Source organism: Brachypodium distachyon, chromosome 1 (genome assembly GCF_000005505.3).
Source record: "Brachypodium distachyon strain Bd21 chromosome 1, Brachypodium_distachyon_v3.0, whole genome shotgun sequence".
Lineage (NCBI taxonomy): Eukaryota > Viridiplantae > Streptophyta > Magnoliopsida > Poales > Poaceae > Brachypodium > Brachypodium distachyon.
Window position 1 is genome coordinate 20,292,114 of NC_016131.3, and position 27,222 is coordinate 20,319,335.

General features: G+C 45.4%; 2 protein-coding genes and 1 pseudogene across 3 annotated transcripts; all 3 read right to left on the reverse strand.

The window, feature by feature from the left end:
- Positions 1-5,329: 5,329 nt before the first annotated feature.
- LOC100842497 lies at positions 5,330-8,710 on the reverse strand. Its single transcript, XM_003560052.4, has 2 exons — positions 7,299-8,710; positions 5,330-6,296 (listed from the first exon to the last, which is right to left on the reverse strand). Exon 1 carries the CDS (start codon positions 8,629-8,631, stop codon positions 7,303-7,305), a length of 1,329 nt encoding a protein of 442 aa, XP_003560100.2. The 5' UTR covers positions 8,632-8,710; the 3' UTR covers positions 5,330-6,296; positions 7,299-7,302.
- Positions 8,711-11,307: 2,597 nt separating this feature from the next.
- LOC100842805 (eukaryotic translation initiation factor 4G) lies at positions 11,308-19,923 on the reverse strand. 2 transcript variants are annotated; one of them, XM_010238853.3, is made up of 12 exons: positions 19,766-19,922; positions 19,409-19,606; positions 19,100-19,278; positions 18,854-18,997; positions 18,620-18,678; positions 18,446-18,505; positions 16,766-18,184; positions 16,463-16,664; positions 13,555-16,378; positions 12,328-12,522; positions 11,901-12,244; positions 11,308-11,758 (listed from the first exon to the last, which is right to left on the reverse strand). In XM_010238853.3, the coding sequence occupies exons 2-11, from the start codon at positions 19,558-19,560 to the stop codon at positions 11,917-11,919; spliced, it is 5,562 nt and encodes a 1,853-aa protein (XP_010237155.1). In that variant the 5' UTR covers positions 19,561-19,606; positions 19,766-19,922; the 3' UTR covers positions 11,308-11,758; positions 11,901-11,916. The 2 variants fall into 2 exon arrangements, with proteins under 2 accessions (XP_010237155.1, XP_024315361.1); XM_024459593.1 differs by having other exon boundaries at positions 11,308-12,244; positions 19,766-19,923.
- Positions 19,924-23,424: 3,501 nt separating this feature from the next.
- Positions 23,425-25,036, reverse strand: LOC100843108 (annotated as a pseudogene).
- Positions 25,037-27,222: the final 2,186 nt, after the last annotated feature.

The following is a 27,222-nucleotide window of genomic DNA, read 5'->3' on the forward strand; positions in this document are numbered from 1 at the left end:
ATCTGTGTATGGTCATACGGATCACCAACATGCCATATATACGCTGCTCTTGTCAACTGATGTTGTATAGGTCGACCTGAATGTTCGCCGAAGCAAAAGCAAAATCACAAACAGCCGCACCGACCGGATTGAGCAATCAATTTAATGGCACGATCGACAGCGCGAGGATACGGTACGGGGCCGCGCTGCATGCATGCGACAACGTACGAGCACCGGGCTGCATGCATGCTATCGAAACGTTTATAGGTCGGTCGGACTCTCGGAGTCGGAGATGATGGATACAGTCATACAGAGCAAGACCTACAGCGCTGGGTGGGCCGGGAAGCATGTTGCACGTCAGTTTCGGATGGACGGGTTGCCTGGATATGGTGCCACACGAATTATTTTCCCCGCCATCATCGTCTTGTCTCTATCATCGTGGCGCCTTGCTAAGATCTAGCTCGCCAACGCAGTTCTCTTTTTAGCCTCTAAGCCAAGATCTAGCTCGACAATTTCCGTTAATACAGGATCTCCGATGGGAGGTATAAATGTGGGCACGAATCTGTGCATCGGCAGCTAGGATGTGGCATTGCATTGCTGCATCAGATCCCGTACGTCCGGGTCCCGTCCCGTACGTTACGTGGTGCCGCACACTGCCACGCACGTACGTACGTAGACCCATCTGCAAGCGTCCACTGTCACGTGAGCAACGAAAACTTCCCGGCCGTAATTCTGTCCTCTGGTGTCCGTCAACATCGTCTCTTGTCCGTAACTTTCGCGGCCGCTAAGCTACAAGTCGTAGGTTGCAGGCGCCAGACGCGTGGTTGGGGCTGCTAATCTTGTCCTTCGCGAGCCCGCCCGCTCTGCTTCGATCTCCTGCTTATGTAGTATGTACCGTACGTGCATGCAAGATGGATCGGATCCTCGGGGTTTAATCGCTGCGGAGCGCGTGTATGGCGTAGCGGTGAAACTTTGGGAGGAACGGTCGAACGGCCGTGGCTTACCGCACATGCAGGCCAGGCCTTATATATCGTTGGCGAGCCGGCGGATGCAGTGCGGCGCATGCATTGCACAAGCTTCAGGGTGAGGCCTGCGGCGTGTCCGCATTGCTCGGCCCGCTAAGCCAGGCTCGATTTGCTTGCCTAAAAAAAGAAGCTAGGCTCATTTTACGGAGGCTCGATCGACGGTTGCTGAACTGTGTTGTGCTAGTTTATTTTATAATTTAACCGAAAAAGATACATATGTTAATCAAATAATAAAATAGATAAAAATGGGTGGGGAAAAATTGATTGTTTGATTTTTTTTTTACGGTTTTGCTATTTCTTAGACGACTTAGTCGATGATAACAACTTTTTAATTCAATCATTGAGATTCGTGTAAAGTCTGATGGATAAGAAAATTTCAATTCAATGGTTACGATTGTTGACTGAGAAATAACTATTTTTTAAGCGATTGAGAAATAGGCACCCCCTTAAAGATTTCTCATCTCACTTCATTCTCTTCTTTCTCTCTGCTTTTTTTTTTTGGCACTTCACTCTCCTGGGTTCTGCAACCAGGAAGAACAAGGTGTATGGTTAGGGTTAAAAGTAGTGCAGAACAATACAAATGTTTTTCGCCAAAAGAAAGAACCAATACAAATGTAGCAAGGCACAAGGGTCCTTAAAATACCAGTCCCTACACGGTTTAGAAGTAACTCAGGTAACATCCCCTTGAAATTTTGCATGTGAGATGCACCACCGCTCAAACAAACAACGCATCGTATATGAAACTCTGTAAATGAAATCCATATCCATCTGGCCAATCTACCACTGCCCATACAAAACAGACAGGTTACAGCGTCCTGGCTTTGGTTGACATCAGTGTAACTGCTGATGATGAAGCGTGAGACTCTGGAGTCTGGACTCAGCCTCTGCGCAGACCAAAAGATATTCAAGTCAAATGCGGTCATGCTGCACGTACATGCACGAACAGAGAGGCAGGTCAATTGAATCGCTGGTCGGATGTTCTTGGTACTGCACGCTTGATGTCACATTTGGAGAAGTGCAGGCCCAGGCTGCTTTCTTTGAGATCAGGTAGGCTGAGGCGTGCAGATTTTTGCTGCAGAGTCCCATTTCACATTCACAATTTTTAGCTGGTCTGGTTTTCCAGCAAACCTCGACAAATCTTGAATATTTAAACTGTTTCAAAAGAATATTTCCACATGCAAGAATGCAGAATTATTTAACTTGTCTAAACATAGCATAAACCATGATAAATATGATGTAAATCAACCTAGCGATTTGAACTAATCCAGAAAATTCCCCAAAAAAACCCTTCTTGTCCAAACACCCCTTAGTTCCTATGCTTAGCTTTGATAAACTAACAATAACAGTAGTAGTGTGGTTAATATTTTTCATATATATTTTGCAGGATATCACCATATTCTGTTGGGATGAGTATCTTTCATCTAACCTCTTAAGTTTTTGCCAGGTTGTAAAAAGTAAAAACCCTCAAACTTGCGCGAGGGGATCCAAATCCTACTGGATTTTTCCTGCAAAAAGAATGATTCCTACGGGATTTGCTCAATCTTTTTTGAAGAATACACAGTCAATTTGTGCATCATTGTATTGGAGGATATGCATCTTAAACAATAATCAAAGGCAAATGCTGGATTGTAGGCAGAGATGGATTTTAGAAGCATTACCAAATATCGATAATACATCTTGGATCATTATTGCATTTACATGATAACAAGAAAACAAATTAATAGACTATCACCTTCCAGTTTTATCTGCACATACAGAGTGCAGGTACGACACAGAAGACGTTTCCTATTTATCTGACTATCTTGACTCAGATAGGTCAGGAAAGACAGCATGTAGAGGAGGAGTATTTCCCGGAACTCGATAAATAAGATGCCAAGTCACTGAATGCCTCAAAAAGGGGGGAAACCATAGCTAGGTATATTTACATTCTCATGCTCCATGGTATCAAAAAGAAGATTGCTGGACAATAAACCAAGAAGCCAAAAAGGTCTACTTAACACAGATTGGTAGAGTTACAATCTCCTACTCCATGGGATTCCACGATAGAGGATTGCACAAGCAGCACAACAATAAACTATGAAACCAAAAAGGTCTACTTAACAACATGCAGGAGGTTACCAATCTTCACTGCAAGCCAGGTGCAAATGTTTATTTCATCAGAGATTCAGTGGTGGATCAACTGACCGAGAGGCGCATCCAGAACCACGGACATGTTTTGGGGTATTTGAGAAGAGGAAAATTCCGACAACGGATCCAGAATTTGACTAATTTTCAGGGACAAATGAATATTTTCTCTACAATATTGGTACATGTTCACTTAAATCGCGCTGTTAGTTATTTATATCAAAGTACCTTTTTCTCATCGCCCTTGCAAGACACTACCACCCTTAACAACACCTCTCCCGTTCCTTCGAGCAAATGACTGAATCTTCTCTATGCCCAAATTGCAGAGGTTTATCAAGAAAGATGCAGATACTGAAGTTTTGTCTGTAGCGGAGCTAGAGGGTGCACTTATGCAAGGCCAGATTTCTCCACAGCCAATCAAAAGAGAAAAGGCAACACAACTTAGCCATCCATATGACGGCGTGCTGAAAGGGAAACCTTGCCCCTGTATGGATTTTGATGAATGATGACAACATGGTTGAGGAACTAATGAGTTACACTGAGTGTTTCAGGTTTTAGTTCCTCAGAAGAGTTGGTTTAACCAGCATCAATGACCCCTAAAAATTGAAGTACAGGTACTGACGTGAAATATGAAGAACTCAGTGAAGAACGGTGAAGAAGGTGAAGCATATCATTCTTCATAGGTCTTTCCGTAGCTTTTTCTTTCACTTGAGTATACGAACGCCGTACTATTAAGGGGGGTTTGAAGTGTGGAGCTGCTTTAGATGAAACCTTATTCTTCATGTTCAGCTTAGGCGAAAACCATTTTCTGTGTGTGTTTTTCGTCAGAGTGAAGAATGAAGTATTTCAGGCTTCACAGAAACTTCCGCATGAAGTCTTCACTCTGAGTTCAAATGTGTTTGAAAATCTGTCGCTTTCGTGCTTGACCACCTAATCTAACCGTTGTGAGACAAAGTGATAAAGTGTGAGCTGGAAGCTCAAAGTTCACTTTATCCAACGGGTCACAACGGCTAGATCAGCCGTGACCAAGGCTATATAAGACGACCCACCCCGAAGAAATTCGGTGGTGATCCCGAGTGAGTTGTTTTGAAGAACACCTGATAAAACCCTTAGAACTGAACTGAGCGTGAAAAATGGGATCCCTTCTCTAGCCGAGCGCTTGAAGCTTGTTACTCTTGGTGATTGACATCACCTAGACGGCTAGGAGTCAATGTTGAAGAGCAATCGAAGATTGCGATTTGCCATCAATCAGTCTATGAAGGTCCGGAGATCACCTCAAGATCTACCACGAGTAACTGGGCGAGACTTCGGTCTTAACTCAGGAAGATTGGGTGGACTTGTGTGTCCGCGAGTCTTGTGTGACTCAGCCCCCTCAACGGAGACTTAGGATTGTGCCAACAATCTGAACTTCGGAAACAAATCCATGTGTCTTCAGTCTTGGTGATTTCGTTCCTCAACTTTTACTCTCTGAAGTATTACTGATTCATTGTGTTGTCTTCATTACTGCTGCTAAATCGTTTCTTCTTCTTTCCGCTGCAACTCTAAAATTGATGTGTAATTTATATTGTTGAAATACTGTGACTGTCTTCAGTCTTCAGTCTTCATTTTGAAGAAATAATTAAAACTGGTCACATTCACCCCTCTCTGTGACATACTCGATCTTTCATGCGCGCTGTACCAAACTCCTGTATAAGCCAGCAGAAGTTGCTCTACCGAACGACAACCAATGCCTAGTGGAATACTGATATTAGGCCGATGTTAGACCCATCTTACTATCTTAGAAGTTAGATCGCACATGAAATGGCGATGATGGGCCAGTCATGATGCCTTAGGCTGTTCTTGGACATTGCCTATCACAAATGAAACTTTCTGCAGTCCATGGGAGCTGCCAACATTCTAGTACCCTTCCTCCAACAGAAGGTGTTATCGAATTATACTCCTAAAAAAATGTTAAATTTGATCATCCATAGTAGCCACATCATCCCCCGAAATTCATAGGTGATAATAGCAGTTTAAGAACAATAAAATGAGAGGCAGCCAACAGATATCCGGTGGTTCGGTTATAACAGATTCCGTGCAACAAATTAAAAGATGACTCTACACATTTAAAATATAATTATAATACCATTTGTGCCGAATTAAATCATCTTTGAGTTGCTCTTATCTGAGTCATCTCAAACATTTATGTCAGATTCAATGTGTAGTAGCAAAAACATGACAGACCGGCAGACGCCACCGATTGATATCTTTATGAGAGTAAGATACAGAGATTCCATTAGACAAGCAGTAGCTAATCAAACTACAGGCAGATATAGCCAGTCAATGTTAGCTGATGTCTTTTACTCAAAGAAACATGTTCAGAGACACAAAGATGGTAACATTCCCTACCAGCGGATAGGAGTTTACCAGAACAAGATCATTTTGCGAAAACAGAGACTAGAACCAAGTGCGAAGAATACAACACCCCAATCAGATGACACCGTTTTGCCATTTCTTTGAGCAGCTTCATCACATGATCCAACTGGGATTTCTGCTTCTTCTTATGCAACAAGTAGGATCTTGATAAGTTTACCCTCCATAGATATTTGATTCCAAATCCACACAAAATCAATCTGTAAAAGAAACTCCCAAGGAACTTGATTCTCTATCCCACCCAAAGATTTTTTTTATTAATTTGACAGCCCACCCAATGATTTGGTTTTAAGCTAGCCCACATATGTAGAAAATGTGACTAGCATTTTCCCTTCGCTTCACATAAAGAAGCCAATGGCTACGTGCCAGCTGAGCTACTTTCGGTACGTTGCCTTGGAGGCTTTGCCACAAGTCACGGGATACTTGAGAGGCAACTTGGCCTTCCAAACGTCCATATTTCTGACTTTTGAGAATGAACCACACCAGCAAAAAGAATCCTGCTGTATAGAGATTTAGCTGTGCATGTACCAATGTTTTTCTAAGCCCCGAGAAATACCAGACTCCTCCCCCATCCAGTAGTTTTTGAATTTTCTGCAACTCATTCATGAGCAAATCCCACCGTTCAACTTCATCATTTCCCAAACTGCTTAGCTCCCAGTCACCCTCGGTGTCAGTAGTAACTGATGTCTTCTACAATAGTTGAGCCATCATGCAGCAGTCGATAGCCATGAGTGCTTTGTCCCTCCTTGAGAAGTCCTGCCCAATGTGTCATGAGAGTACACAGGACACACATTAGAGTTATCAATCATAAGTTCATAACTATATTAATTTAAACCCTGTTTTAAGAACTCGAATGCTCCAACATAGTAAACTTGCAAGTAAAACATATACATTCCAGTCTGCATGGGATTCCACACAACCAGAGTTTTAAACAGCACATAAAATTGATGAACACATGCTCATCAAAAAACATAGTAGGTAATTTTACGCACATAAACTCAGATTTAAGAAAAACTTCACAATAACCACATGTATCTTTGCAAAGTAATATCAACATACCCTTTCCTGTGACATCATGTCTCTTGAGGTACAGTTATGTGTGTAGGAACTAAGTATCGAAGCCACAAAAAATGCTCATGTAGGAATTAAACTAGAGAAAGTGTGTATCATCACTAGTCAATTAGAGAACTTAAGGAGCAAGAGAAAGATATGATGGTCATTTCAACTTATCTCCTTTAATTCTAGTGGCCGGAAGAACAACTGGCAAAGCCAGTGTCCTCCAATTCATTAATAGACATGTGATGCAACGGTACTAAGTTGTTCCCATCTACCATATCAGATTCAATAAAAGGGGATTATGGAATACATGATTGTCATATAGGTGGTATGGCCGCGAAAAATTCTCAAACAAAAAAAGTTATGTTGAATCACCAGTACAAAAATCGGTCTTCAGGACAGCTAGATTGTTTTTTAGATGATCACAGCTAGATTGTTGCAGAATAAATAATGATGATTGCATTCCCTAGTTTGACTTGCTTTACTAACAGTCTAACAGCACGAGAATACTGATGCAGCTATACATTTATGAATAATCGAAGAACAGACAGAGTTAAAGCGTGACAATGGTGGACAGAGATAATTTTGGTGCACCGAAAGAAAGCGTAGTAAGGGAAAAGGAAGGATGGCAGAACAAATTTATAACATAAAGCAATTCCCAACTGCTGAAAAACACAAGGAAGGTTACAGTAGCAAGCTTACTACTTCATAAACTTGGTGGAGACAATAATGGTGGGAAGCCTCTATACAGGTGAGCATGCATCATTTTGTGCTTCGATACATACATCCTCTCGAACTGCAATGTCTTGAGATCAAATGCAAAATACTCTATATCCGGCCTGTGCTGTGAAGAGCTGTCGAACCATGGCCAATCTAATGAAATCCCTCTTAGGAGTAAGTACTCCTCGTCTGCACCTATGATGCACCAGTGATAATTAGGCAAGGGGTGGTCTATTGCGTTGTGCTGCCACTCTTTGGTGCCTCCACTTTTGTTTCGCCAAATCTTACTGTAGAAATCTAACGTGCGCATACCAATATTTAACAACCCAATCTTGCCTTCTCCTGCCTCCACAATGGCGAGCCGTCCTCCTTGGCTGTTGGATGGGAGGTCTATAATGGAGAATTTCATCCCACATGGGTCAAGCATGAGCAACTTGTCCATCCATTCCAACACCCAACAGAAGAAGCCATGTGCATAGTGGCGCCGATGCAATCCGCAGCGTGCATACAATGCATCCACAACATCACTGGACAAAGCGCCTAGACCATGGCACAGAATGCTACTCCATTCACCAGTGCGTGAAGAGAAGACAAAGACGGCGACCTTATTCTCGCACAGCACCTTGCAGATCACACCGAATGACGAATCCTCGTGCACGTCCGCTTCACTGGCTGGAGCGAAGAAGGGCTCGAAATCCAACACGCCGTGGTGCTCGACGGGGGCCGCTAGGTCTTCAGGCACGGGCGGGATCTGGACGTAGCGCCGGGACAAGGGGTCACAGACGACGAGATCCACGAAGGTGTTGGAGGTGGCCTCTATGAAGTCGCCGCGGCCTTCGGAGGCGGAGACGGCGGAGAAGAGGACGCGCCCGTCGCGGACGTCACGCGGGCTCCAGCAGGCGGGGTTGGGGAGGAAGCTGAAGGTGAAGTCGGCGGACTGCGCGAGGGCGTGCGCGGCCGGGGCGGATGGGTGCGGAGGCTGGGCAGGGTAGAAATCGGCGCGGAGGAAGCCGAGGACGGGGAGCTTGTGGAGGGAGCGGAAGCGGCGGACGAAGGAGAGGGGAGCGACGATGTGGCGGAAGGAGGCGCAGGTGGTGGAGGCCCGGGCGAGGTCGGCCGCGGCGGGGAGGCAGAGTAAGATCTCCTCCAGGAGCTCGTCCGGGAGCGACGCCAGAGGCTCTGGGGGCGGAGGAGGGGCCTCGGAGTTTGGGGTCGGAGAATCGTCGGGGTTCGATGGCAAAGGAGGGTCGTCGGCGGTCGGCGGTGGCGGGGTAGGCGATTGTGAAACCATCGTGCGGTCAGAGCAGCCGGCCATGGAGTTGGGTTTGGGCAACACAGTCGCAGCCCAGCGTCCCAGCTTTTGTCCTACACCCGTAGAGGTCGGCAATCGACTGTCTTGAGCACGTCTGGCCTTTCGAATCAAGGTTTCCATTATGTCGCGAGGTCAGTACCGGACCATCAACCGTGGAACCTGGGAAGTCATCATCCATTTGGCCATCGATCCTTATTCTTTTTTTTGAAGTGATCCTTAATTCTAATCATGTGAAAGATTATGAATGCAGGAATGCAAAAGTGAAATTATAAATTGTAAGATCCTTGATGGTTATTATCCGTATGCTACATGCTCTTTTATCTTAAATGCTCAGTCTACGTCACACAATCAAAATGTAGTAGTCGACGTAAGGATATAATCCCTACGTCCCAAAATAAGTGATATGGAATTATATGGATTCTTACTTATTTTCGGACGGAGGAATATTACTTTTTTTTTTAGAAAACGAGACACTTCTTCCTTTTCGGTGCTGAGCGTCGTTTTGACGTTTCCACAATACGGTAGCCATTCTCCTTTTTATGCCGTACCAAGCAATTGAGTAACCGTGAAACGGACTACAACAATTAATAGGGAGAGGAAAAGACAGCGCAAGCTTATCGTTCCGGATTAAATCAAGCATTCTCTAGCTCCAATCGATGCACGAAACAGTACACGGCCTCCCTTCACCTACCCTAGTTGCTCAGAGGCCTCTTTCGCCACCGACACAAGCATGGCCGCCTCAGAGGCTTTACGCGGCCTCCTTCCTTCTACCTCAGTCGCCGCCGACCTCTCCTTCCTTCTACCTCCAGTCGATGCATGCAACAGCAGCACACGGCCTCCCTCCTCCAGTCAATCGCTTCATGCAGCCTCCCTCCACCTACCCTAGTCTCAAGATGGCAATGGATATCCAATCCATGGATCGCGGGTATGGGACGAGTTTTTGATCCATGAATATCTATGAATGGATACCCGCCAATTCGTGGAGTGGGCATGGATATCACATTTGATCCATGAATACTTGATATTTATTAAAATAAATAAATTACTGACATGTGGGTCAATTAGTTAGCTATATGCGTCATATAAATAGTTCCATTTTCACTCAACCCTAATCCTAACTCACTCCTCTCCCTCAATCCCACACTCCCCCCCCCCCCCATCTGTCCTCGACTCACACTGTTGCTGTTGTATACTGATGTATATGTATTAGTTACTGACATGTGCGTCCATGTGGGTCCATTAGTTACGATTCACGTTGTTGATGTTGCTGTTGATGCTGTATATGTTGTTGTTTATGAATATATTGCATGGATATGGATAATTCATGGATATCCGGATACCCGGTGGATATGGATGTGCATCCACGGATATTTTCGTGGATGGATAGGTTGTTTGGCGGTGGATATGGATTTGGTCGACCCGTCCAGACCTGCCCCATTGCCATCCTGACCCAAGTCGCTTGGAGGCCGCCGCTGCCATCGTCACAGGCATAGGCTCAAAGCCTTCACGCAGCCTCCCTCCTTCTATCCCAGTTGCCGGCGATCTCTCCTTGTCTCCCAAAAACCACCAGGCTCGAAGGACGCTTCTGTGGCTGCCGCAGCCCTGGCGAGCTCAGAGCACATCTTCGCCATTGTTGATGAGGATGCACGCGGCAGACATCGTCGCTATGTCGTGTAGTTTTCCGGCTGACAGCTTTCGTGCTCTAGTAAAGCATATTTAGAGTATAGGTGCAGAGTTGTGGGCGCGCATAATATCGCTGGGGCACACTAGAAGTTCTCAAAACTATAGAAACATGGAGGGAGCTACTTGGCGGATGACCACCAGGATGGAGATGGGCGAATGATTTTTATCTCTTTTTTTTTGCCTTTTTGGCAACCTTTTATTTCAAAAGAAGCATCTTTTTTGTTTTAAAATTTTAGCTTTTTATTTTTTGACTTTTCATTTTAACTTTTAATTTTCAAGCCTTTTATTTTTATTTGAAAAAAATAAATAAAAAACTCACCCGATCCAAGCCACCCTTGTCGTCGTTGGCGCGAAGTGCGGCGGCGCAGGGGACGAGAAGACCGGAGGAGTCCGGATCTAGTCTCCCCTGCCAACGGTGGTGTGCGGACGTGGCGGGGAAGCGCAGGAGGAGAGGCGGGCGTGGCGGGGAAGCGTGAGGAGGGACAGCAGCGGCGGGGAGGGGAGAAGGAGGTGGAGGAAGGCGGCCGCGGCCATGAAGCAGGAAGGGTGGTGCCCAGGTGGAAGGAGATACACTTTTAGAGGAGAATTCGTCCGTGTGATTTTGTCCCGCGGAGCTTCGCGCGAGAGGCTTCCTGGTTTGACCATTTTTATTTAATGAATGATCTGAGGTTGTTTGACCTGACACGTCGCCAACCATGCTATCAGAGAGGTGGTGCCACAAGCAGCCGTTGCCATTGTATTTACCCTTCGCAATTGTTTCATCGTACGCAATTTTCTCATTTTTTTCAAAACATGATTATAAAATGCATGCAAAGCATCAATACACCACGCAGTATGAACAAAGCAAGCGTTCTCGCTTTTCACCAGCGTGGCAAAGAAACTAACGTCCTCATCAACTTTATAGATGCCAAACCGTCAAAGCCGCCGCCGACGAAGAAGCTAATCCAGGACGAGATCTCAACCAATTCTAAAGGGGGGAATTCAGCAAAGCAGAAGAATATGAACAGATAGCAGTCTCGCTATGAGGGAAATGCCGCCAAGTTAAACGACTATTAAGTCTGATCACAAAGGAATATTGGCCAGAAGCCACGGGAGGCATCAAGTAGAACCTACAGTTCCTCCTACTCCCGGCAAACATCGGTTAGCTAACCTCTACCCCCGTAATCACAAAAATATTCCCAGATACTCATGGGAGCCAACTCGAAATGGCACCTAGCTGCCAACTGACAGCCAATGCCCGTCCGCAACAATAAGTTACCACCACTAACAAGTCTGAACAGAATGGAATAACATCATCTTCACAGAACGACCTCCTTGAATACAAGGGTCCTGTAAAATAGCAGAGATAGGGCAGCATCCGATGGGTATTTGCAGTTGTTCGATCAAAAAGGCTGCTGGGTGCAAAAACATATAACTTCCTTGGCGCCAACACCCATGAATTGTTAAGCTGTTTGATCAAGAGATTAAGTCAAAACTTTGTGATTTGACATCACGATGCATGTAACTGAACATTCTATAAGAGTTTTGGAACGACGGACATCTCTTAACTGATATGCTATTCTAGAAACACCTGTACTAGAATGACTTACCTAGTAACAACTCTGTCTACATGAAGGCATCCAACTTTGATCTCTTAAGATGCTGTGGTCTGAAATCCTCCAACTTGAGATTGGAGCTTGACTTGGCCTCATTCAAGACGGCATCCCCCTTCTCTACTTTGATGGACTCCAGAACTGCTCCAAGGATATCAGCTGCAATGCCTTCCCGCACAAGATATCCAGGTTCCTCTCCGCCTTCTTCAATCAATCTACCTACATCTTGCAAAAGCAATATCTTTTCCAGAACAAACCTTGCAAGAAGTCGTCCAAGATACTCTGAGGCTCTTGGAGAATCACTTAGAGCGTCTTCCAATGAACCAAGAACAGATGAAATGCTGAAAATGTTCTTAAGAGTCAGGATACAACAAATTGTGAACAGAAGTGGGAAATGAAAAGATACAAAAAGAAAAACACTTACCCCTCAATAAGTTGAGGCTTGCTTAACAAATTATATCCACCGCTGTAAAGGCCAACAAAGAGCTTTGCCAACAACTCTCTTTCCATATCTTTTCTTTCAAAGGAATCATTTACCCAAAGTGATACAACAGTAGGATAGAAACTCGGAGCATTCAACTCCTCAATACACAACGCAACCTCCTTCTCATCTTTTGCACTGCCAAAATAGTCGCATGTTAACACAGGACATAATGGAAACTTTGCAGTGTTCAAACTTTTCTGAACAACACAGATAGAAAACCTGGACATACAATAACAACAAACAACAACAACAACAACAAAGCCTTTTGTCCCTAGCAGATAGGGGTCAGCTAGATATGAAGCCCAGACAGAAACTCATGGAAAAAACCTGGACATAAAGCAATTAAAATAGATAATGCTCCACAAAACCAAGACTACAAGCAGAAGACCCCAACAAACCCATGTGCATTATTTGGAAGTGGTAATACAACACCTCATTTTGTGGTAAGGTCTGTATATTAATTATTAAATGAAGGTGAAGTTTATCAATTATCATTTTTGTTTCTAATATGTTCAAATTTTGACACTTGACAACCAAAAGCCACCACAAAACTCACGGATGATCACTTCCAGAACAATCAACTTCAAATTTGAGTGGATGAGACAGAACTGATACGGAGTATGAAGTATTAAGAGAATAGCAAGCAATGCAAAATTGTCAATGATCCAGGTAAAGAACATCAGCACTCCAAAAATTAGCAGTCAAAATCAGCAGCATGCTACCTCCATTTAATTTAAGGCGTATTAGATTTCGTTAAGACAAGACTTTGACCATAGATTTTTCTCCAGTGGTTTATATGATACAAAATCACAATCATCAATAAATACTTTAAAAAAGCAAATCTAGTGATTCCAATTTCACATGGTATGAAGCACTTCCTCGGTCCATAATAAGTGTCTCAGATTTAGTACAACAACTTTGTACTAAATCTGACACTTGTACTAAATCTGAGACACTTATTATGGATCAGAGGGAGTACATGTTAATAAAGTATTCTTGGTGAGAGCCTTGGTCTTAACGAAACCTAATACACCTTATTATGAAACGGATGGAGTACATAGTACTTCCATGTGATGGTAACAACGCAGGCATCACTTTTAACGGGGGGTCTTGTGCGTATTGAAGAAATGTAATGCATGGACAATTGTAGAGGTTGAAAAGCATTACCTGTAATATTCCCGGATGGCTGCAATAGATTTTTCTCTCAAATCATCCTCAGAGTATGATTTATTTCCTGTGCGGCCCTCCTGGCTGGCAAGTCTGTGTGAAGACCCAGCAGATTGTGTAGCAGGTGCTGTTCTCCCAGAAATTCGATCTGGAATCCTTGAGCTAGTGTCCTCTCTTGGAGTCGAAGCCACAGAATTATACCCGTTAGCACCAGCTACCACCCTGCGATTGTCAACACTAGGAAGCTCAACATTTGATAGAGGTGGCTGCCCTCTTAAGGACATACCCCTAGCTAGGCCACCTTGTGGTCCAAGAGTGATTTCGTCCTTGACAGAACGCTGTGGAAGGGGGACAGTTCTACCATCGAACTGATGCCTCTCCTGCTCAAACCGGATATCCTGATGACCAAATCCATGGGAGTGTGAAGACATTCCTCGACTGCCAGCTTGCTGAGAACCTGGAGATACCAATGCGGGTCCTGAGCCACGAGAGCCGTAATCCATAGGGGGTGCCCCTCTTCTTGGAGCAGAACTAGCAACTGGACCACGAGCTAACCTACTCGACTGAGCATGTCTTTCTTGAGCGGCATCCCTGTGAACCTCATCGATCTTCTTAGGGCCTTCCACTTTACGCCTTTGCTGCCATCTGTTCTTCCTGAGATCAATTGAATCTCTCAGCAGGAATCTAACACGGGAAGATATCAGCTGATTTGTTGACAAGCTACGCATTCTTTCAAAATATGCGTCCATATGTTCCTTAGCCTTTGCATGATCTATCATCTCTCCGATTGTGCTCATCAATTTGCATAGTGCTTCTATGTTTTCCTCATCTAGGGTCTCAAAATCACCACCCAGCAACTTCTTAATGCATTCATGCATGATGCGCTCAGTCAACATCCTCTTTTTGTACAATTCTCCGATCAACCTAATGTTCCCCAGCATGCGCCTTCGAGCACGAACTCTTTTTTCTTCCCTTTCCTCTTTAGTTTGCTTAACCTCACCTTCCTCCTCTGTTTTATCTGCTTCAGCCTCTTCTCTTTCGCCCCTCTCGAACTCCTCTTGGCATTTGTTCAACAGTAATCTCTTGAATGTAATTTTTTCATTGTCCTCACTGAAGTCTGGCAGTGCACCAGCCAAATGGAAACAGAAGTTCGCATACATTTCACAGAAAGTTGGTTCCATCAAAGCTTTGTCAAATATCTGTGAAATAACCCCAGTAAGAGTTGCCACATTGTCGATGTTCACTTCTTTCACACTTTCAAAAAGTTTGTCAAAGTTCTGTGGGGTCAATTTATTAAGGATGGCTTTCAACTGCCGCTGCTTTGCCTGCTCCTCATCAGAAACTTTGCCAACAACGTACTTTTTCTCTGCCTTGTGCATTATTTGCATTGGCGTAACAGGAGATGGCATCAGACCCTTTTGCTGCCATCTATCTGCATCTGAGCCACTGCGAGGTATTTGAGGTGCAATGGATTGCATTGGTCCCACAAGAAGTCCACCGCGTGGATTCCTCAAAACACCATGATTGACTCCAGGGGCGCCACGGTAATTCATAACTGCCGGACCGTTTGTCAAATCCATGTGGGCATCACGACCAGGACTGAAAGGAACGCCTAACTTTGTCCACTTATCATCATCCATAGCAGCACCACGGCGATCGCCACGAGATGTTGGTCTATCAGACCCCCGTCCAGGACTCGGGTGAGGTTCACGATCAATAACATAGGACTTTCCTACCAAATCTTTGAATAGAGAACTAGTGACATTATCCATCCGGATGCCAACAGGGAGACCAGGATACTGATGTGCAAAGGTTAGCAGAAAATCACGCGAATACTTCTTTCGGCCATTAGCTTCATTTGTATCTGAATCTGGCACTTGCACTACACTGGCCTGGTTTCCAGACCCCGAGCTATGCAGCTTTGGAGTAGACATGTCTGCTGCATCTTCCCAATCATCAGGCTCGACTTTTTTCTTTCCATCATCCTCACGAGCACTGACCTCCCTTTCTGAATCCTCAGGCAGGACATCTGTTCCATCAACCATTGAAGAACTATCAGCACCCTCTGCTGTGGCACTACTTTCTGATTGTTCTTCTGGTCCCTTGTATGCATTATAAAGATCAGAAGTCCCGGCAGCATCAGCTTTTGAAAGCATTTCTTTCCGTTTCTTCTTTTTCCCAGATGAAGACTTTGTTCGAGTAAGCTCCGCAGTAGGTTTTTCCCTTGATAAGGGTTGGATGGAACCTGTTGGTGCAGCACTTGATTGATCAACACTTGACTGATCCTTCACTGCATCTGCATGTTCCCCTTGCCCCTCAGATGTAACTGAGTGATCCACAGGTAACATGCTAGGAGTAATACTGGAAATGGCTGATCCTGCATCCTGAATACTCATGTCATCTTTATCATTGCTAATGTGAATGGTAGACTCTGATGAAGTTGCAGAATCAGCTGCAGACGGAGCATTGCCATCAACAAAAGCTGGCGAAACTTCAGTATTCCCATGTGATCTATTCACTATACTTTGTTCGTCCGGTATAGATGGTGTGGAATCTTTCTGTAGCTCTTCGTGGTCAGTTACACAAGCTGTCGCGTCTGAATTATCAGGTTTGGGAGGTTCCACTGATGTCTGTTGGACCAAGTCCATTGTGCATGTTTGAACTGATTCATTTTCAGCACACTTGGAAGAAATTTTGTCACCGCTAGATTCTGGTGAAGTTTTCTGAGTGATATCACTCCCAGATTCAGCAGCAGCAACAACTTCCCCAGTGCTCTCGGAGGACAATTTTGCAGACCTGATATCCGTGCTAGGATCATCAGAAGCTGGCAATGCAAACATGTTAGGATAACAAATAGGCACGTAATGCAATTATTCCTTCATTAATTTTCATCAAATAGATTGCATACCATTTATTGATGTGCTGTTAGCTTCACTCGCATCAACCACTGGAGAAACCCTACTTTCAGATGACACGGCTGTTAAGTTTGAAGCTGTGCTGGTTAAATTCAACTCATTGTTGCTATTGAAGCTATTTGCTTCCTTGGGACCAACCACATCTCCAAACTTCATAGAAGATTGCACCTTCAGCTCTTCAGCAGGCGAAACTGACTGAAAGAATGCAATGCAAGCATATTAATATTATTAAGCAAGGAAAACATGCGACAAACCATAAAAAATGGTGTTACTAAAAGGACAGGCAAAGATTGTACATGAGGATGTTGCGGCGAATTCTTGCTGTCTTTTCTGGAGGCATTTTTCTTGCTCTCCTTAACTGAATCAGCTCTCTGAATAACTTCTTTGTTCTTTCTATCAGCTCCAGACAAAAATGAGGGTGAATTTGCAACAGGAGATGTCACTGCATCAGTTTCTAATTTTGTAGCTTGAATCAACAAAGGTTGAGTCACCGCAGTGGAATGCTTTTCTGTGGCAGATGGTGCTTTACTCTCCTTCTCATTAGATTTATTCGAAACCACAATCCCAGAAAGAACTTCATTATCCTTTTGTTGATGCGGTGTCGCATGCTCAGTCACCCTTAACTTAGGTGTGTCAGGTTTAACTGGCGGTGTACTTATCTTGACAGAAGGGATAGATTTCTCCATGTGCAAACCACCCTGGTGCAGTTTACCTGTGATATGTGACTGGCCAGATGCTGCAGGCGCTGCTGTGTTGTCCTTGTGACTGGCGGGGAGTGTATTCGACATAGATGGGTTCATGAAAGCAATAGGTTGCCCAGCTTGTGTGGCAGGATAAGTAAACCTGGGAGCCTGTGATCCAGTGGGAAGCTGGCTGACACCAGTGGTGCTAGGATAATACATACCCGACTGGTTATAGGACTGCTGTGGAGAAGGATAGTAGCCCATATGTGGAGCTGCAAAACCACTGGCTTGCTGGGATTGTGTTGCTACATTAGATGGCGGCCTCTGAACAGGCTTATTATGCAAAACCACTTCTTTGTTAGTATGTGGATCAATAATTTTGACACCACTCCTCCGAGGAGCAACAAGCTTATTCTGGTGCTGCTGAGGATACTGTTGAGCCATGTTCAAACCAACATTGGTCAATTGGGGTTGGAGTTGGCCAGGATACATCATAGGTTGTCCTTGATGCATCATTTGCTGTAATTGATGCTGCTGTAGATTCTGGACATACATCTGCTGCTGAACCTGGGATACATTGCCACCAGGCAATCCCATGGACATCTGCATTGAGCTAGGCACCACACCCTGATTGTGACCACCAAACTGCAAGGGGCCTTGTGGTTGTTGAGGGTGGAAGTGCATGGGCATCCCAGGTAAAGACTGAACAGTGGGTCTCAGTGGTGTAACATTTGGAATGGATGGAGAAACATGCACATCCCTCTTCACTTGGGATGGAACATGAGTGCTCACGGTGTTTGACTGACTGGGACCAAGAGCATCCTTTCTTGTTTGCTGTTGTTGTAGCAGCTGCTGCTGCTGTGTTGAGGGCTGATGCTGATGCTGTGGCATGGGCAGCAGCTGCTGCTGCTTCTGTGGCGTGGGCTGCTGCTGCTGTGGCACGGGTTGCTGCTGCTGTGGCAGGGGATGCGGCTGTTTCACGGCTGGTGGTACAGGCATAGAAGGTGCAACCTTAAGTCCCTCTGGAAGTACCTGTGCAAGATGGAAAGATAACTCGATAATACATTCTTTACAAACATTGAAACCTAGCAATGACGGACAATGTGATACTAAGAATGCAAGCACCCAAACATCAGTACTTGTAAAAGGCTCCATGGATTAGATACTTCACAGGAACATGTATAGTTTAATACAAACTGTTGCTGATACATCCAGCAAATAAGTGCATCTCAAAAACAGCTAAGCACAGCAAACATAGAACAAGAAACATCAATGCATGGCAGGAGAATGTACCTGATTACGCTTCTGCTCATCCAAATTCGGAGGAGCTGAGGTTGTCCTGGCAGGAAATTGCTATGCAAAAGTTTCCGAAAATTAGAAAGGTAAATCAGAAAAGAACCAGAACAGAAAAAAATAGTATAGAAGTAGAAGATACAAGCTGCAAAAGACAGGGAACATAATCATTACCGGTAGACCGTTCATGTTTATGCTACCAAACTGCAAGTTAAATCCTTTTGATGATTCCCCTGAAAAGAAGAAACAGACAAAGAAGCAGAATTTTAACCAGGAAGTTCAACATGAGCGTCTACTATCTGTGAACAATGACCTCGGGAAGGTGCCCAGCACCACCACAGATGGTCACAGTATATGCTCAGTTATTACTTACGACTTCAAAGTTGCAAGAAGAGAACTGAACCAAACCTTTCGGTGCTCCCTGAGGAGCCGGTGCATTGGAGCTCTTTGATGGTGCCTTGGGGGCAGCACGAGGGATATTTTTTGGCAGGGGTATATACACTGGATTCTCGCTAGCAGGTGACGGCGAGGGAGCTTGCACTCCGGATGAATCTGCAATTTAGAACATTCATGCAAACAACAAAAACACATCAAGTCACGGTTTTGGTTTGTCCGAATTGTAATGCCACATAGCAGGATGGGTCGTCAAATCACCATGATTCTGGGGCCGTGGTGCGGAGACCGGAACATGCACAGGTACATTCTGAGGCACAGGAGGTCGCGGCGGCGGCGTCTGCAGGGGCCCGGGTGCCGGTGCAGGCTGGAAACCAGTGGTGTCTGGCTGGTTCACCACCCTCTGGTGACCACCGTGGCCATTGCCAGGCTTCCTGAAGCTGCAATCGAGATCCAAGGTCACGTCAAAACCCTAGCTTTTCTGAAACCCCCCATCGTGACGGGATCAAATCATCCAGCAGCAACGAATCAGGAAAAATCGGGTCAGGTCGGGTGAAAGGCCAGGTTTACCTGCGGCTGGATGAGAGGGGAGGCTGCCCGCCTGAGGGGCCCCCGCCGCCCTTGCCCGCGCCACCGACTCCGCCTCCACGGTGGCCGCTGAAGCTGCTAGACCGGCCGGGTCTCCTCGCGTGCCCCTCGCCCCTGTCCCCTCGCTGGGACATAAATCCACTACCCTTCCGATCTCCTCCTCCTCCTCGTTTACTACCCCTGATCCAATCACAAAACAACCCTCCTCCAAATAAATCGCCGGAAAAGCCGCGCGCGCACGTAAACAGATTAGAAGAAGAAGAAGAAAAAACTAGCCGGGACCGGTGCACGAGCGCGGCGCGGCGGTCCCCCTGGCGTGCTCGTCGGCGGCGCGCGTACCTGGGGGCCTCGGAGGGCGGCGGCGCCTAGGGTTTGCGGTCGTGTCCAGTGGCGAACACGAGGGGGGGCGACGGACGAGCTGTTGTTGTGAGATGGGTTTGGGTTGGAAGGGAGGGGAGAAGTGGGAGCGAAGCGAAAGGGAGAGGGGACACGTCGGGCACTAGTAGTAGTAGGGCAGCAAATCGGGGGCGATACGAATTGGGATTTGCCAAAGGAAAAAGGAAAAAACCATGCCTGCTTCGTAGTAATCCCGGACTGATTTTGTTTGTTTTAATTTTAATTTGATTCCAGTTAGGAGAGAGGGAGAGGAGAAAAGGCAAAGGAGGAAACCTTGAGCGGTCAGGTCAAGCGGAGAAGGCCAGATCAGATGCGATTGGATGGCTGTCGTTCGTTCGAGACGCCGCTTTGCTCGCCTTGGCCGTAGCCGCCCGCCCCAGTGCGTGTGCGCTCCAGACTCTCCTGCTCGTGCGCCGTTTGGTTATCTCGGCAGATAATAAATTACTCCTTGATTTTGGCTTGGCCTGCTAAATGTGCCATCTCCTTGATCCTAATGTTCTTGTTCGGTTTGGTACCTTGGTTTTGATTTAGGCCTTCTGATTGCGGGGATTCTTTATCTGTTTGTTACGTATTGATGATGCACGTCTGGGCTCTGTTGGGAACGACCGTTGTTGCGCTGGCTGGGTTTTAACGCATGCCTAAATTTCCTGCTGGTCCCAAATTGTCAAACCGACTTTCGTTCCAAAAGTGGTTGCTTGTTATGGTTGTTAAGCTGTTGTCATTATTATTGGCTCCATGGAGTTAAGAAGAGACGTGTAGTTCTTCACATGAGATTTTCGTTTTTCATTTTTTGGGGGGTTAAAATTGATCTACATTCCATCCTTTCAGGAACACATGCTCCTTCGGTCTCTCAATTTATTTTTAGCGTTGCGGATCATGACCAAAATCCATTTTGGATGGGCTGGCCACTAGAATGTGTTCAATTGGTCTCGCTGGGTGTAGTGATATATACTAGAGCATTGGTAACCAAGACGAGATCGCCGGTGGCCCACCACCTCGGTTGCTTTTTGTCTCTAACGTGCTGGTATCCCACACCGCCAGCCAAGCCGCATCCTCATCACCTCATGGGCCATGAAATTAAGGCCCATGGTAGTTTGTTCCTATCTCTCCGTATCTCTCATGAAAGAAGTCCAATTTGCACCCTCAAATGCACAAAATAATCCCTAAAGTTGGATTTGGACCGATTTACACCCCCTCAATGTGCAATGCCACATAAATCGTCCAATTGGGGCACCCAAGATGATGTGTCGTATATTTAGAAGTTTGTGCCGAATAAGCATTAAATTAGATTCTAGCCTCATTTTGTACTAGGGAATGTGTTGTTGGAACTTTAGCCCACGATATAGGATGGCCCGTGTGTTCATGAGGAAAAATCTAAATTTCTAAAAACCAAAACTTGCGTTAATGATTTACTCCCATATTGTTAAGACACAGGGTTGAGACACTACTTATTGTCCACTCGCAATGTTGCGACGGGGATGTTGTTGACCAGACAAGTGCAAAGGTTAGTAGACGGCGCCAAGGTTTCCCCTCACGTGTGCCTTGAAGTTATCAATCCACAGGAGCTAGAGGTTGGAAGCGACTCCCTCGAGAAACCCTAAAATCACAGCACATACAATCTCTTGTATCCCTGACACCTAGCAAAGTGGTCAAACCTATATGCAATATTTATTTGAAGAGATTGATTAAACTCAATTGAAAAAGCAATTTATTTTTTCGGAATCATAAATTACAGAAATTAGAGAAGGACATCGACGAATGCTAGAGGGGTTTTAGAGGCTCGACGCATGGGTTCATGGGTTTGCTAGTAGCATCCTCGTAACACGTGGTGATACGTTTAATCAAGCAGAGTATGGATAAATTTATGATAATTGCATATGAACACTAAAGTTGATACAAAAATAATATGGGTATTGCTACCATATATCTAAGCACCCTATAGTACGACTATATGCGTAGCTAATGCTCTTTCCAGATGTGTTATACTGAGAACAATTGACTAAACTAGATGATGTCCCGCGCGTTGCTGGGAACCTTGTTAAAACAAATGTATAAATAGATGCTTGAAATTAAAAAGATAGAAATGTAAAAGTGTCTTAGTTTACATTAAAAACAATAAAACCTAAGAAGTACGAAGTATGTGATAAAACGATGTATAAAAAGAAAAAACTTTTCCCCGGAAAAGAATACATGATTGAATTGATAAATTAATAACCCCTCCGATCCAGCTTTGTGTATATACGCATGTTTGTCGTAACTTTGTCTAGATAAAAATGTGTCTAGATGTGTTTCAGTGTGTAGGAGTACAACAGTGCAAATGTAAACATGCATGGCTGGCTTGAAAAATAGACATGCATGGCTGGCTTGAAAAAAAGACATGAATGACTTATAAAAAGAGACACCCCCCTCACCCCTACGAAAAAAGAAGACATGATTGAATTGATGTCATGGTTTGAAATGATAGATTAATGTAAACGAATACATGCATGGCTTAAATAAAACACACATGATTTGATGGGTGACATGTTTTGCATGACAATGTGGTGAGCCTGTTGTCATGCTTGTATGTTGATAGAATTAAGTAGGGGGGCTCCTATTTAGTTATAGAAGATAAATGCATGGCGTTGCTCACATGAAGTTGCTGGAATAAATTAGATAAGTCATAAAAAACCGTAGTAATTTTGAATTGATGAAATTGATTTGTAAATAACTCAGGGTTGCTATAATTAATTCAAACTTTCCGTTAGACACAACGTGGAACTAATGAACTAAGTTTTAGTTAATTTACTTTTAATAATTAATGGTGGCATTGGCCGGTAATTAAATGCATGGTTGATGTGAGACGTTGGATTTGCCTGACTTAATGTTTTTGGATTCTCTACCACAACAGCAGTATACACATGCTCCCTACAATCCTTAAATATATGGCATATTTTGAACATTTGATCACAAATTAGTCTATTAATATATGTTTTTTGAACTAAAATTGATATCATTGTTTATAGTTATGATTTGTATCTTATAAGTCATACGTTGATGAAGTGACTATTGATCAAAAACTCCATGAAAGGAGACAAAATACACTCTATTTTGAGGAACAAATGGACTAAGCCCGTTAAGACGCAGGCTGGACCGTGCCGACCCATTGACCGGCTATACGTAAGACACAAGTGGGCACGTTCCCATGTAGACTTTCTGTTGATTAACCTACATTATAACTGAGATTGTTATGGGAGGCATGACATCATCCCATTGCCTCAAAATTTGGAGAAAGGGAAAGGAAAAAAGAAAAGCATCCCGCGTCAAATTTTCTTAAGTAGCGTTTGGTCCAGAGTAACGTGGAATGAAATTGAATGGAAAATTTATATTTCTATTAGAATGTATTGGGTAATGGAACGGTTCTAGTTTTTTTACATTCTAAAAGCAAACATTTGAACCACCAACTGATTTCTATTTTTTTTTCAATAAAATGGTTAAACATATTAGGTGAATATTCTTTTTTGAGAAATCAAATGGTTCCATTCTGGTTTCATGTATTTTATGAACCAAACATAAAGACGATGCTCAGTTATGAAATAATCATTACATTTCAGCATCTTCTAAAAACCAAACACTACCTTGCTCCTTGCTCGCTTATCTTGGCTTGGAATGAAATTGAGAAAGCAGAAAAAGAGCAACAACAAAGGAAAACACGTTGTAAGCGTTTATTAGTTCCGAGCTGTGCGCCGCAGGCATCATCTCTCAGCCCACCATGACACGCCGACCGAAGATCCAACTGAACCTGACCGGTTTGAGCTCGCTGCGGGCCGCCCTCCGCTGGGCCAGACCCTCCATCCTCCGGATCCTGGACGGCAGCCCGCACCCGTAGTCCTGCGCGGCCCGGCCCTCGCCGGACAGCCCGCGGTCGAGCTCCGGCACCCGCCACCTGCGCACGAAGTGCTCCACCAGGTGGCCGTAGTCCCTCGCCGTGTGCACGCCGGCGCGCTGCGCAACGGCAGAGAATCTCGCGAACAGGCTGTCGTCGTCGTCGTCCTGGCCGTCCGACATGAGCAGCCCCGGCATGGTTACCTTGCCGCGCATGACGCACCATGCCGTCAGGGTCCAGCTCGAAGAGCCTGCCGACACCCTGGTGTAGCCCGCCTCGTGCCGCTTCTCGTCGGCCGCGATGACGCCGCAGATCCTGGCGAGCGCCCCGTCGCCGTGCTGCCTGGCCAGCCTCCCCGTGTGGCCGTGCGAGACGAAGGTCGCGCGCTCCTGGAACGCGCCGTAGATCACGCTGTGGTACGGGCTCTTGGGCACCACCATTCCCTTCATTTTGCAACATAAAAACTACTGTAGTCAAGAGTCAAGACTAGATGTAATGGCAGTCCCTAGTAATGAATGTATGCTCGTAGTACTACGTAATTGTCTCGTACCATGCCGTTGCGGAGGAGGTGGTGGACGGTGGCCTCGACCTGGCGCATGTCGACGCGGCCGGAGAGGTAGAGGTAGCGGTTGAGGAGGTCGCCGTGGCGGTTCTCCTCGGTGGCCCAGCCGCGCAGCCAGCGCGCCCAGGGGAGGCCGCTGTCGCCGGTGTCGTCGGCGATGCCGTCCGTGCGGTTCCCCATGCTCTGGTACGACGGCAGCGCCTCCTCCGTGACCATGTTGCCCACCAGGCACACCAGGACCTCGTCCGGCACGCCCGCGGCGCCCAAGCGCAGCTCGCACAACCCCTCCGTGAAGGCCGACAGAGCCTCGTCCTCCTCCGGAGCGCCGGCGGAGCACGGCAGGAAGTCGTGCGGCTGCCACGAGGACTCCACCGGGTTCAGCAGCGGGAGCATGTTCTCCGCCACCCACCCGTTGAGCGACCGGACGATCTCCACCTGCTCCCGCGGCACTGGCGCTGGCGCGCACTCGCCGTAGTCGATGCTTCTTGGCGGAGCCTCCGGCGGTGCAGCTGCTGCCGCGACCAATCTCCTTCTATTCAAACAGCAAGTTAGAAGAATTAACAATGGAACGTATCCTGCGCGCGCGCAAGTTGCAGCTGCTAACCTAGGATTTGCAGGGCAAAGGATCCGCGTAGCTCTTGTCGACCTCGTGCTGCTCTTGTCGGAGAAGCGGAGCTTCCCGGACACACATGCTGCTACACCTAGCGTCACCATCGATGGCCAATATTACACTAGTTTTGTTGGTTGTTGTTGGCTTCGTTGCTGAATGAATGCCTGAATCTTTGAATGATTCTAGACTTGCATACGCACACATATATGGGAAGGGAATATTGAACACACCGCATCTAGCAATTCCCATGAATGCGCTCCAATGTTAAGACAAGAGCTACGCAAATTTATAGTTTCGGCAAGTACTCTTCCTTCAATGGATTGCAGAAGGGGTAGGTGATCCCGGAGAAGCGATTCGGTCTGTCCACGGTTAACTCGATTTTTAGGACTTTTTCTTCAGTTAACTCTTCACTTGCACTAATTGGGTTTTGGGATAAAGTACACGAGGAATAAAAAATCTGAAGGCAGCAAGAGAGGGAGGAGGAGACAGTGGTTGTTGGTACTCTGGGAGTGGTTGGCATCAGAGCTATTCACTTGATTGTTTTGCATGTTTGGTTTTGACGGCCCTGGGTGCCGCTTGCAATGTTCTAAACTTTGTTAGCCCTGAACTGTTAGCTTCGTTTTGGTTTTGGGTGCATTCTTGCTAGTGCGTGCGGCAGCCGGCTAAGTATGTCAAAAACTCGATGTGGTGTGAACTCTTTCTCCGTTCCGTTAAGCCTTGTCTGACACTTGTGTTTTCTAGTGTTTTTAGAGTTTTATCGTTCTTAAATTAAATTCGAAAACACGGGAAACCCAAATGAACGAGTATTGGGTGAACACAAAAGGCGGAGCCAGAAATTTAGAATAGAGGTGACCAAATGCACCAAATAATGTTAGGAGGGGTCAAAGCGCATGGACCAAATAGTGATGGATTGGAGAAAAGTTGCTCGTGCTTGACAGTTGACACACAGTTACGATGGAGTTCCCCATTTTCGGCCTCCCACCTGCCTACCACAGGCCACTGATCGCCATTTTGGATGCAGGGGACGGCCGGCCTCTGATCGCCATTTTGGGTGCAGGGGACGACCGGCCTTTGTTCGCCATTTTGGATGCAGGGGACGGCCGGCCTTGGATGATTGCTGTCCGTGAACACATTGCAAATGGCAGGTCCGACATCTATTATACCATTAGGCAAAAAGAAGGCGAGAGCAGTCCCAACCGTTGGCGGATGGAGAAGATAATTTCATTAGACAAAATAGCCTACTAAAACGTCTTAGGGCCCCATTGATTCAAAGGAATTTCATAGGAAATTTGAAGGGTTCTATTCGGGCTTATTCGGTTTGCAGGAATTTTAAAGAATTTTTACAGGATTTCAAACCTTATGATTTTTTTCTATATGTAGCATTCGTTTCATAAGAATTAAGGCGCTAGATTCCTAAGGATTGGTCCCAAATTGACCTAAATCCTATAAGTATTCTACACATTAGGTTGGACCTCATTTAAGATTCCTAAGAACTGAAGTGTGCAAGATTTGAAACCACAGGAATGTTTTCTATGGGCTAGTTTGCATGCTATTCCAAAGAAAAAATTTCATGGGGTCCAACCTCATGAAAAATTTCCTTTATCTCCATGTCAACTATGATTAGCACATAATCCATTAAGCAAATCCTGCATTTTCCTGTAGTGCAATCAAACAACTTGTACTACACATTCATGTATTTTGAATTTCCATAAGGGCTTATTCGGTTCATAAGATTTTGAATCACGGGAATATGAAAAGTAGAGAATTGGAATGTCATGCGCACTTCAATACTTAGGATCCTTGAAATTAGGCCAATTTTGACATAATCCTTAGGAATACAACATCTTCATTCCTATGAAACGAATGGCACACATTGGAAAATCCTAAGGGTTGAAATCCTGTAAAGATTATACACAATTCCTCTAAACCGAATAGGGCCTAAGATTCAACATGTCATGACATTCAAATTCTACATTTGTCCTATTCTCGTGTTTTTGAAATCCTGCGAATCAGAGAGGCCTAGGCTCATTTGGTTCAAATGAAACCAGAACAGAGAAAAAAAGAGAGAGAAACTTAGGATTGCCATAGGGTGGCACATGCTATCCTAAGGAATTGTCCAACTTCATTCCTATGGAAAAAAAGGTTGGACCTAATGTTCAATTTCCTGCAAAAACAAAGGAATTCATCAAGAATTGGGATTCTCTCCCCTTTCCCCCCTGGCGCTATGCCGTCAGGGAGTTGGCCGCGGTCGTGGTTGAGCAAAAACTGGCGGCGTTTGGTGGCCGAAATCCTCGTGGTGGCCGGAGGGCGGTTGCTGCGGAGATGGTCGCTGGCGACTCCTCGAATAAGCTCGAAGGTTGTGG